The sequence below is a fragment of the Hippoglossus stenolepis genome, chromosome 1, assembly GCF_022539355.2.
Source record: "Hippoglossus stenolepis isolate QCI-W04-F060 chromosome 1, HSTE1.2, whole genome shotgun sequence".
Taxonomy (NCBI): domain Eukaryota; kingdom Metazoa; phylum Chordata; class Actinopteri; order Pleuronectiformes; family Pleuronectidae; genus Hippoglossus; species Hippoglossus stenolepis.
In genome coordinates, this window is record NC_061483.1 from 4,533,359 (window position 1) to 4,546,094 (window position 12,736).

General features: G+C 41.3%; 1 protein-coding gene across 3 annotated transcripts; it reads right to left on the reverse strand.

The window, feature by feature from the left end:
* Positions 1 to 4,746: 4,746 nt before the first annotated feature.
* LOC118112067 (N-acetyllactosaminide alpha-1,3-galactosyltransferase) lies at positions 4,747 to 10,274 on the reverse strand. Of its 3 annotated transcripts, XM_035161057.2 has the most exons (7): positions 9,142 to 10,274; positions 8,641 to 8,698; positions 8,384 to 8,459; positions 7,110 to 7,193; positions 6,897 to 6,986; positions 6,498 to 6,635; positions 4,747 to 6,323 (listed from the first exon to the last, which is right to left on the reverse strand). In XM_035161057.2, the coding sequence occupies exons 3-7, from the start codon at positions 8,386 to 8,388 to the stop codon at positions 5,636 to 5,638; spliced, it is 1,005 nt and encodes a 334-aa protein (XP_035016948.2). In that variant the 5' UTR covers positions 8,389 to 8,459; positions 8,641 to 8,698; positions 9,142 to 10,274; the 3' UTR covers positions 4,747 to 5,635. The 3 variants fall into 3 exon arrangements, with proteins under 3 accessions (XP_035016948.2, XP_035016967.2, XP_035016958.2); XM_035161076.2 differs by lacking the exon at positions 8,641 to 8,698 and having other exon boundaries at positions 8,384 to 8,453; XM_035161067.2 differs by lacking the exon at positions 8,641 to 8,698.
* Between the last annotated feature and the right edge of the window lie 2,462 nt (positions 10,275 to 12,736).

A 12,736-nucleotide genomic window follows, 5' to 3' on the forward strand; every position in this document is an offset into this window, starting at 1 on the left:
GTGTGAGTCGTAGCTTATGGGCTAGGTAGCAGCGAGGATATGAGTCAGATCCAGTTCAGTACAATGGTGCTTTGTGAGCGTGTCAGACAGGAATGTGTATGATGGGAAGGATGAACCGTGCCAGATGGTGCTGTGTGTCGGTAACTCTGGTTTTCCTCTCGCTCTTTTCTCTGTCCTCTTCTTTTTTCATCCTCCTCTTCAGCTCTTCTTCCTTCACTCTCCTCTTCCTCCTCCTCCTCCTCCTCCTCCTCCTCCTCCTCCTCCTCCTCCTCCTCTCACATCGGTGAATCCTTTCACATGTCCTCCACCGTCACAGAGGAATGTGACCCGAACAGAGTCAAAGTGATACTTTGGAGGATGATGTTCCAGCTTTGACATGTATCCTCACACGGGTATGCAAGGGTGTGTGTGTGTGTGTGTGTGTGGTGGTGGTGGTGGTGGTGGTGGTGTGGGGGGGAGTGGGGGTCCATTGTGTTTAAGGCTCTGTGAAAGCAACTTTCAAAGATTAGTGTGAGAGTCTAAACCTCCAGAAATCCAAAAATCTGCCCCTCGTTTCACCAAACAAAGCTTTTATATTAAGTTTACATGTGGACGATAATCCAAAGGAATTTCTGTGGGCCACTGTGGAAATCTCAGACAATATTGTGTTTGTGTACAAACAGAGATCAATGACAACGGAATAACTGAGGTCGATTCTTTAAAGTTTTCTGTCCTGAGAATTCTGCTTGAAAAACCTCTTTAACAAAACTCTTTTATACAAAACGTTAGAAGAAGACATGCTATCCCCCCGATGAGAGGGGGGGGGGGCATGTGCACCACCCACGTGCTCATATAGTGAAAGAAAGGCTCCGAAACAGGACGTTAGTTATTCTGCTGCCAGGTTCGGTTTTTGCTAAACTAATTCAAATATTCATTTCAATTGAAAACATGCGTGAACAGCGTGGGATCGTGGGAGTTATCGTCTTCACCACCGTTCGCCGATGATATGACGGATGAGGTTAAATTCAAGTTACGCAGCAAACAGAAATAAATAATCGTGAGCCATTACGAATAAATACAAACAGTGAAATGAAAAAAACAGCTGACTGGTTAATTAACAGTTTGTTTTTAATACGTCATTTTAAAGTTAAAGCAGAGACGGTCCAAGCGGATATGTCGCAAATAAAAACGGCAAAATGAAATGAATAAAACCAGGGATTCCTCTCCCCCGGAAACCAATCTGACCTGAAGGAGGTTTTGTATTTTATCCCAAATGGAACCAGTATTGGAACCATTACACCTGGGCTACACTGGATGGGTGAGATAAGCGTCTCCGACTCGTATGTCAGCAACACTTCCTGTTTCCAACCGGGTGAAAGGAGTCCTGCACTTTTTGACCATTTTTCAACGCCGTTAATTTGGCCTTTATATACCACATTAAAACGTGTTTACCTTGCCAATGTTTGGTATCTTTTTTCAACACAACATATACATACGATCGCAGACTCCACAGGGTTTGATTCACGGCTTCTTTGCTTGAGCGAACTTTAAAAAAAAAGCAGCTTCTTCAGGGTGCGGGGTCTGTTTGTGCTGCAGGACACAGAGAAGCCGGACATATCTGCAAACATGACGTGCACGTGCCAAACTACCAGTGAGGAATCCAGATGCACGTCCACTTGTAGTGCTGACTTCATATTCACCATGATGTGCATGTGCCAGTGTTTGCAATTCCAGTTCACCTCCATATTTTCATAGCTGCGTTTCAACATAGATGTCACCTCCTGTAAAACACGAAAGGGAAATGATGTCAGCGTGTCCCAGACCGCTGCTTCCAAACCTGGTGAAGAAATGAGCAGCCTCTCTGGGCGAGAACACTCGACACTATTCAACAACTGAGAGAAGCAGTTTGATTACAGCACAGCTTAAACCAACACGGGACCGTTTTCTTCTTGACGTTTTTCATCAGGTGGCTGTTTTTCTGCTGCTCAAGAGATTATGTTTTTAAGGCTTTTAAGACACGTTTGACAGCGTAAAGTCAAAGAGGCCAAAATAGGTTTTATAATATGTTTTTTAGCGCCTCTGTGTTCTGCAGTTTGGGTTTTTGCATTGATTCCCCAATCGGGCCGGATATCCACACATTAATGGATTAATTAGAATTGCCCCCCAGGGACAAAGAAAGTTTGAATTTAACGTGATCATGCACTTATTAGTTTATCCATGTCCCAACTTCTAACATGGAGGAGGTGGGGTCCATGGCCTATGTTGCAGCCAACCCCCAGGGGGCAATCAAGATGATTTGCCTTCACTTCAGAGCACTGACATGTCACATATCTTTATTTACATTCTATGATCCATGAAAAATATTTCAATGTTTTAAATCATCGCTCAGATTTCTTGCCTCAAACATCACTGAATAAAATTGTTCAAACTTTGCTTATTTGTGTTATTTATGTTATTTTTTATTTTGTTTCTCCTCCGGAATGACTCTACAATCGTTGTACCCTTCGTATCTTTCCACCAAAATAAAAGATGAACTACTTTTGACATAATTTAGCAGAGAGGGTTTGTGTGAATCACCACAACAACAGCAGGTCTGCTACCGTCTCCCTGTTTGAACTGTGTCTCTCTCCGACACACACACACACACACACACACACACACACACACACACACACACACACACACACACACACACACACACACACACACACACACACACACACACACACGCGGTACTAGACACAAACAGCCATCACAAAGGAACTAAGCTGAGGATTTATTGTGCTGGTGCGGTTGGAGGAACTTACATGAAAACTCTGTGATCCACGGATTCTCCAGTTGCCGCCCTCCCTCTGCCGCGATGATTCTCATACCAGCAGCTGAAGTCACCGTAATAAGCTGCGATTACTCAGTCTGCTCGTCGTGTGTTTTCGGCAGCACAAGCTACTTTTTCCCTCCATATTTAAAAATGCATCTGATTTCTCTTTGGTTTTTCCTTCTGCCAAATTACAAAAATAGTGACCACATGGGACTATGGGGGTATTTTGGCTGCCTTGGATCCTGGAGGTAAAAGTTGAATTAATTTTTTGCACATGTTCAGTGATGGACAGTTCCAAGCAATTCCAAAACCTGGAGGGACATGAAATTCTCCTGGTATGATCATCTGTAAAAGAAAAGTCAAACATGTAATTGTGAAAACCGGCTAAAATGCTGACAACAGCTCTAATATTCTGCTGAACCAGTTCATTGATTTTACTTCAATGTGTTCCACAGATATGTCGTCAAACCTTGATGGGTTATGTTCCTAAAATGACTTGGCAGAAACTCACAAACTCACAAACTCTTTGAAACACTGATGTAGTTGTGTAGTTTAAATCATGACATTTCAGCCCATTTCTATATCATCAATTATCAAATATAAAACAAAACATATCCTAAAAATTGAACACTTGAACAAACAAAATGACAGAAACCATCTTTGAGAGAAATTTAATTGTGGTGTACTTTGAATTTTTAGTTTGGTCCATGTCCCATCTGCTAACATGGAGGAAGCAGGATTTAAGACCCACACTGTACCCAGCCACCAGGTGGCGATTGTCACCTATATCTTTATATTCATTACATTTTAAGAAGTGAAACAGCGCCCCCCAGAGGTCAATCATTGTGTTGTGAGTGAAACCGTGGTCAACGTGGGTCAGGTGAGGTTTACGTGTCTTGATTAAGAAGAAAAAGAAAAACTGTGAATGGACGTGATTCAAAAAACATTTTTTTTTGGAAAACAGCAAAAATCGTTTAAATGAAATGAAGCAAGTCACACAGTTTGTTAATGATATGAAAATAAGGGCGAGAAAGTAGAAGGTTGAGATGTCGGCATCAAATAGTGTAACTCAGTCTGTGCTCGCTGGTGTTTACACTGATGCTCCAGAATGTGTGTATTTTCTGGTTTTAGCTTATGCATGCTGTTATTTTATGTTTTGTCCTCCCACAGTGGCGACTCTATAATATCTGTGGGTGTGATTGGTTGTTTGCACGTCGGCCCTGCGACACACTGGCGACCTCTCCCGCCCCAATGTCAGCTGTGATTGGCTCCAGCGCCTCCACGACCCTCAGAGGACGAGCGGCACAGATAATGGACGGGTGGACTAATGATTTCATCACTTCTGACATATTTACACACATGCTAAGTATAGCAGAGTCGATGGCCAGGTATTGCACCAGTTGTAAACAGACTGCGGCCTCGTTAAAATGCACACAGCGGCTCTGACGTACGGATACAGGTGACGTGGACTTTGGGAAGTGAACCCCTGAGACTGGAGCTGGAACCTGCCGATATAGAGTCTGCAGAATCAAACGGTTGATGTTTGAATACCATGTTTGAAGAAATGATTGTGTGAAAAACACCAGGACCCTGAAACTGATCACTTTTAACTTCATTACCGACATTTTCCTTCTTTTCTTACGGTGACACGGCAAAATATCTGCAGTGAAATGTGCCTGTTTTTTGAGGCACAACACTCTGATGCTCTCAGTAGAAGAATAACATCCTCCTCATGTGTTGTCAGATCTTTCTGCTGCTGTTTGTTTGGGATTTAACTGTGATTTTATTTCCCTGTGACTGGAGACTGGTTTGTGCTCCTTGCTTCTATAACTGTATTCTTTGTGTATTGAGCACCACCTTGTGGAGAGTTTGTGCAGATGGCATGATCCCATGTGGTATCTGGTGCAGCTTATTATACAGAGCATCACATGTCACATTTTGTAATCAGGTAATTTTAATTGGACTTTATTTATCTAGAGAGTCTGATCAACCCACTTTTACAAGACAAGTCACATTCACCCATTAACACACGTTCATATAGCGCTTACATACGCAGCATTTACCATCTGACACCATTTAAAACACAGTATCTTGCCCAAGGACACTTCAGAATGCAGACCAGAGGCACCAGGGATCAAACCAACAACCTACTGGTTAGTGCACAACCCTCTGGTTCACAGCCGCCTGGTATTTATGACACCGATACAGAATAAGTCAGATCACACAGAATAAATCACAACCCAAGAATCAGGAAAAATTAACAAGGAAAAAGAAAGAAGGGAAACTGAAGAAAGAAAATTAACAAAATAAAATTAACAAAATAAAAAAACCCACAATGCACTGATTCCACAGAGGCCGATAACACACTTCAGATCTTGAGTCTAACGCGACCACGTGACCACAACAGCTGAGACGTGACCAGCAACAAAGAGAATTTCCTGCAGGGTTTTAAACTTTGGATCGTGATGAGGTGAGTGGATGCAGGTGAGATCCAATCACCTGACGTGGGACAAACACACAGTCTCACACACACACACACACACACACACAGGCCGTTACACCTGTAATATTACAATGCTTTACACATGCATACGGACTATAGACTCAACAACAGCTCCCACAAGTGGTTAAAGGCTAAACTGCACGTAACTGGATCATTTCTCTTCTCTCCTGGCCTCTGATCTTTGGTTCTTCAGACTTTAGAGTCTGCACAGAAATGGATGTAAACTGCTTTGCAAAGGCATAAAACAGAAGGGTGGTAACTTTAGTTAAAAAATCACCTCTATCTATGAAATGTAAAGCTGTGGAACTCAAGTGGCTCAATCTTTTCAAAGTTATTCAGATATTATTGCGAAGTGTATCATAATGTTTTGGTGCCCATTCCAGGCGTACAGGGTTTATGTCGCTCATGTCACCAATACTCCAGTCCCAGCAATACTCGGGGGAGAGCAGCTTGCTTGGTTTGTTCAGCCAGAAGTACTTGTTGAGGTGACTCTCATCGTGCCAAAAAGCCTCCACGTCATTTAATTTGTCCTCCATGATGCTCAGGTAGCAGGCGTCTGTCAGATTCTTGACGTTTTCACACAATCCTCCAAAGATGGCAGCATGGTAGTAGTAATCTCCAGTTTCCATGAAGGCTTTGGATTTGATGTTTCTGTCATAGGTGAATCTGTCCTTTGGAAGTTTGTAATAATGCGCGTGGAGCAAAGCCACAGAATCCCCCAGAGCCTCTGAGCCGAACCTCCCTTTAAACACTTGATCCACATCGAAGCAGAAGACGTATCTGAAGCTGGAAGCAATCTCCGATTCTATGAGTTCTGATATCATACTCATGCGCATCATAGAGATGTCCTGCCATCTGGAGTGCATTTTCACATGGATAACCTTGAGGCTTCGCTGAGGACCGAGCTCGATTTCCGGTACCTTCTCTGGTGAATCTGTAAACACGTAGTACGTCACTGGTAACCCCAACATAAAGTGTTGTTCTGCTGAGGTCAGGAAATTCTTGCAGTAGGCATCCAGGTACCTGAGAAAGAGACAACAAAACAGAAACTGACTGTGCCATAGTCCAACTGATCATTTGCACTTTGTTCAGTTGGAGTCAGGTAGCGTTTCTAAATCGTCACCCACATTTGGAAAAAGTATGACAAATGAAAATGTCTGCATCTCAGCAGTCACAATATTTATGGGGTAAACAAACCTGCCCACAGCAAACACAGTGAGAGCCACGGACGACCGGAGTTGAATATGCAGCTCATCATAAGCGGTCGAGTTAAACATCCCCTCCCACATGATCGGAGCTTTCCACGATGTGATTGTTTCAACCTGCGGTCTGGCCCTGGAATTAGACAAGATGAAAACAAAGTTGACGATGAAGATGAACAGATTAATTTGAAGCCTCAGTCTCGAAACTCAATTTGCAAGATTTATTATACATAAAAAAATAAAATTTAAAAAATGCAGAATGTTTACTTCCTGTAGACGCTCGGAGAAAGCAAAGAAACAGACTGTGCTTCTCTCCGCGATCTGTTTTGTTGTATTGTTTCATATAGAAGAAAAGAAAAGGATTTTAACTCCACCCAAGGGTCAGATCTCTTACCCAAAGTTAAGCTTGTCATCTATGTTCCTCCTCTTGTCTGTCTCTCTGGGCACCAACGGGTTTTCTTCATGGGTAACAAATCCAAAGGATCTTTAAAAAAAAGCCACCGTCGTCATGACAGTGAAGTAAATTGAGGTGATTCTGGCAATGAAATCGCATCATCTCACACAGAAAGTTCTGCAGCTGTTCAGGAAGAGCGTGAAGTATCTTCACCTCGAGTATAAAGTGGCGACGCTGAGCACCAACAGCACAAGACAGAGGCCGATCCCCCCATTCTTCACAGTATTATGGAGCCGACTGCAACGATAGAAAAGCAGGAAATGAACAAGTTGAATTTGTATAATATATAGTTACCAAATATTTCACTTCATATCTTTACAGCCTTACAAGTGAAATGTGTGTTAAACAGACATTTAGCATGAACATGAAGCCCAATGAAGACATATTAAAAGGTGAATAAGGTAAAGTGTGCACGGTAAAAGCAAGAGCACAGCAATAAACAGAATAACGACAAGGAAAAATAAAATGCTACGCCGTGTGAAGAACCAAGAGGTTGTGTTTTCACCCTCGTGCGTCTGTTTGTTTCTCTGTTAGCGAGCAGGATTACGCAAAAACTACTGGACTGATTACAACGAAACTTAAAATCGGGCCCATTTAGGGAACTGATATATATGAGTGTGTGAAATTTAGTGATTGAAGTAAAGGGGGAGTGCTGGGCCTTGGCGGATGAATGCTGTCTACTGAGTGATATTCTACTTTAAAATATATTAAAGCTAAGGGCACTAATTACCTCCACCAACAGGGTTGTGTTTTCACTCGTTTTGCAGGATTACGCAAAAAACTAACAAACCATTTACCACCGAACTTGGTGGAGGGGAGGGGCCTGCGTCTGGCAGGAACCAATTAAATTTCAGTTCAATTCAATTTAACTTCAATTGCACCAAATCACAACTTACATTCTCTCGAGGCAGGAAGTAAGATCAAGACCTTTCAACATTATAGAGAAACCAAACAAACGAGTAAACACTAAGAAATAAACTTTTAAAAACAAAGAAATCATTTCGGTTATTGACGGCTTTGTTTTCTTTTCATATTTCTAGAATAACAATGAATATCAGGATTGTTCTTGCGTTCTTTTACTTGCTTTGCTGGACACGAAGAGACATGACATAACTGTAAGTATAGAGAATAACCAATGTGGTAAAAATGGTGTTTAGTTGTGTGAGCAGTTCTTTGATTTAGTTCTAATTTAATTGAAAGGCTTTGTACTTTTAACTCTTATCGTATGTGCCGTCCGTGTCATTATGTCTTCATCTCATTGAGCGAAAGAGATTTGATGCTTTTAAACAAACGTTGAACAATCTCATCGTGCTTTGACGTGCAACGATACGACCTTCAACGTCTTCGCTGAAGGAATGTGGATGGTGTGGATTGACTGAGCTTTTAAATGAGTCGCTTAAAAAATTAATATTTGAGCAAAGAGTTACCTCATCGCTGGGAAACGTTCCAGCAAACAAGCTCGACAACGGTTATGGCTTCTGGTGATGGTGGGTAAATCTGCACCTTTGAGGGGATTAACTCAAGTCAGGCACAGCAAGTTTAACCAGTAACACGGGTCACATTCTATCCTTCAACAGTTTCAAGTCAACCAACAAACGGCATCTTACTCAGAGCAGTGGATTCCTGTAGGAATAATAATAATGATAATACATTTTATTTATCGAGCGCTTTTCAAATCTTTTACCTTCAAACGTAATGATAAATCTGACTCGTAGCCACTGACTGGGGATCTAAAAGAAGAGCTGAAGAGGATTTAGAAGAAGAAATGGAAGTTAACACATCCCGTATAAGTCACGATAAAATGTTGAAGACAAAGAAATGTTTGTATAAAACTGTGTTTCTGCCAAGTCAGGGTTTCACTTTTATTTAAAACAAAAAGCGCTGGGAGCAATAAGGTTCGGATCAAAATTTCACAGATACAGTATTTGTCAAAGTGGGTCCGAGGAGGAACAGCGGAGCCCTGGGAAGCACCAGTCATCATCACGATAACAAGATTATTTCCATATAATGACAGAAAAGAAACAACAAAAGAACAATGTTAACTAAGCAAAAGGTAATTCATCGACTTTACTGTCAAATGAAGCGGCCTTGTTGTTTCCATTAAACGTCAAAGGAACAGATATTCAAGATTCAAGAACCTGGTTTGTCGAGTTCCATCAGAAAACTCCGAGACATGTTTACCCACCTGTGTGCAGGTTGTTTTCACCGTCGTGAATTTAGTGAACATGAACCTGCAACGCTGGTCAGCAAGCTGAGTTTGGATTTTCCTCCGGTGTCACGTTCCAAATGGCAAAAACCGCTGCGTAAGAGTCCAGGACTTTATCACTGTATCCCCGACCACTACTGCTCCCTGTGTGTCTGCTACCTGCATTGAGGTGTGGTTCCTTTCACTGAGGGGAGTGAATTAGTATCATCACCACGGAACGGCCCTGCCTCTTTTCTCCAGGCTGTGACACAAGGGATGGGCGTTGAAACACTATCAACTTGAAACCACATGTAAATTCACTGGATCTGGATTACATGAATTATGCTTAAGGCAAGTGATACAGTTCCATATTTGACTGTAATTATAATACCAGTGTAACAACAGGAACATTTCTACAACATTCAACGTTTGCCTTCTCACATACAGACAAATTACAGGAGAATGTCCGGACTCTTGTGCAGGTCTGACAGCCAATAAGTTTAAATAAGAGACATGGAATATTGAGCATAATGTCATTGTTCTGTTGCAGCCTAAAAACACACGTTTTGCTGACTGATCCTCATTGAGCTGAAGTGGTGCGCACACACATTAACAGTAAACGTGTTTACAAATATGGCGACGACAGGAGCAACCGCTTGAATGACAGAATAATTAATTCTGAAACCTCAGGAGGCTTGTTTTGATTCGATGCTGCAGTTTGCTCTCGGCGTTCTCTTTAACAATGTTGCCAAACAAAATCCGGAAAAATGTGTTTGCTCTTCTCGTGCTTGTGTTCAGGGGAAGTCCGTCTGCACCTGTGCTGATCAGGTAGGTTTGTCCTTACTTCACATTCTAGGGCGTGTGCTGCCTACACATCCTCCTTTTGTCTGTATTCTAACAGGGATCGGTGTCGATGCTTCACTAAAGCTTCTTCCAGCATAGCACTCAGGTACAGTTAAACCATGCGGGGGTGATGCTGCCGACCTTAAAGTGCCCAAACCGGTTTCCATGGCAAACATTGTAAAGGGTAGAAACTATTTGTGGCATCATCTTGTGTCGTATTCCTGCAGAGATGGTGAAGGCACAGCAGAGCTGGTGCTGCTCCTCGACCGCGGCCTCCTCAAACACCACGTTAGCCTCACCTGGTTTGCAAAGATGTCAGTTTAAAGACGATCAAAACTGTTCGAAGTTTTGTTCGTTTCATCACTTTTTGAGAATATAGATCCTTGTTTGGGATTTAACTTGATTTTATTACGAAATCTCAGTGGTTACAGAGGAGAAACAACGACAACCCAGATACTTTGTGTGTGTGTGTGTGTGTGTGTGTTCACACTTTGACAAAGACAAAATAATGACTGGACACCGTGAGATCAGCATTAAAATTTTTAAATAAAGAATTCACACCTAAAAAAAAAAAAGAAAAATCCAAAATAAAGAGAAATTTCACATACTACATGTTGAATCAATACAATGTCATATTTATAATTACAGATATTAAAGTATTTATTTATATATGGCATGTCTGTACACCCTTTGTATAGCCACCCCCCCCCCCCGACTACAGTACATTGTTCCTACCGTCCACCCGATTGGCTCTTGAGAAGGGAACTCCATATAAAAGTCAGTCTTGATATGTTGATGCGATGCCAGTGATAAGAAATAATGGGGGAAAGGAGAAAGACGCAGGAAGCATGTTTTCAGTTTGTTTTTCTCTGCAGAGCATCTGGACCTGTGCCGGGATGGGTTTATGTGAGGGAGGAGGTGGGTTCTATCTACATTTACAGTCTACAGGTAAAACCGGCGTCTTTTTAGCAAACGGGTTTGACCTCGAAATCACAATGTCCAGAAAGTTGTTTCACTAACAAACTTTTTTGGGGGATTTTGCAGAAAAAAACAACAGAATAGATTTCCACAAAATTTGGTGGGAGGATGGATCTTGGGCCAAGAAGTAACTCATTAAAACAGATCAAGGAACTTTTTAACTTAAATATATATATATATATATATATTTTTTTTTATTTAGCTTTTTAGTGAATAATTCACGGGTCTTGATGAAACAGCATGTTTAGTTGGTCCTAGTTCTATCAAGTCGTTTTTCCTGTCAATCGTCAAATCAATGAAACTTTAAAGTGTTTCCATTCTACTCAAGTCAAGTCTCTATCAAGCGAACTGCAAGTCAAGACGTCTTTATGGCTTTCAGTTATATTGGCTATAATATATATATATATATATATATATATAATATATATATTTATAATGGCTAGTTTAGTTTTTGTTTATTCTTACAGGATTTTTTTGCATTTTATGGGACTTGTTTTTATTTTCAAAACTTAAAAATCTCATACCTGCAGCTCAGTTCAATTATCAAGGTTGGTTTGACGATGTGCAAGAGTCTTATATAATATATTCCAACATGCATCATTTCCTACACGTGTTTTCCACATTCCTAAAAGTATCATGGATGTTATATCTCTACATATTGTTCAGATCTATCTCAGCTTAGCCTGGATCTTCTCCTTTCAAAGTATGACTCTCAGACATAAGGCTTTGTATTAGCTCAGTTTCAGTGTATCCTGCTTGGTCTAAAACAGATATGGCAAGAAGAAGAAAAAAAATAAAAAACCCCAGCACAGGTACAGTTCAGTCAGTGGAGAAAACAAAGTGCAACGCACATCAAAACATGCTCCTGCACTTCAGTCTGCATTCAAACTCTTAAACTTCAAACAAACACTCAATGGAAATCCCTTAGAATGTCGTGGTAATGGTCGCTGAGCGAGGTGGAAATGATGCGATGAGAAAGAGGCACTACTCGTGAAGATCTGAGGACACCAGAGTTTGGCTTTCGCACGGAGAGCGTTTCAAACTTCTGATGTTCAGGGGGGTGGGGGGGGGGATAGTTTCCAGCACAGCACACAGAGGTTGTTCCGTGTACCCGTGCACGTCTTCCATACCGAAGCCGAACCCAGATGTTTTTTCTGTTTTCAGTATTAGAGTCAGATTTATTGGTTGGCTGGAAGAAATTGGCCGATATGAGCATTTCACCGATATATCCGAATCTGTGTTTACGTTTGCTGAAAAGAAAACTTATATTTTACAGAATTAATAATGCTGAAAAGATAAGATAACATTTTAACTAACATTAAGCCTCAATTTAATTTCTTTGTCATGGTTTGATGAAAACAACCTTTTTTTAATCCATATATATATATATGGCTTGATATATCGGTGTCTGCAATTTTTTAACCCCTAATATCGGTTGGGCTCTTTTTTGTTGTTAAACATCTTCATCACTGGTTTCATACCGTATTAAAACACACGGTAGAGAAGCAGTGCATCTGGCATCGGACGAGAAATTCAGGTTTACTGAGCAAATCGTGGGGGGGGTCCCTTTTATCTTAGCACTTCACCTTAGAGCACGACAGTATCAATAGAAGCCGCTAAGAAGGTTGAAAGTAAAATCCACTGTTTTAAAAGCACAGGTGATGCTCAGTGCATTTCAGGAGAACTTTACGATTCAGTGTAGAAGCTTATCTGCTTTTTACTTTTAAGGATTTCGACACGTGATCGGCAGCAGATTAACTTTCTGTGTCACCTG

Coding starts and splice junctions, on each gene's coding strand:
- LOC118112067 (XM_035161076.2), bottom strand. Junction 6,987..7,109: donor GTCGCCACTTTATACTCGAG/GTGAAGATACTT, acceptor TTTTTTTTAAAG/ATCCTTTGGATTTGTTACCC. Junction 6,324..6,497: donor ACTGTGTTTGCTGTGGGCAG/GTTTGTTTACCC, acceptor TCTCTTTCTCAG/GTACCTGGATGCCTACTGCA.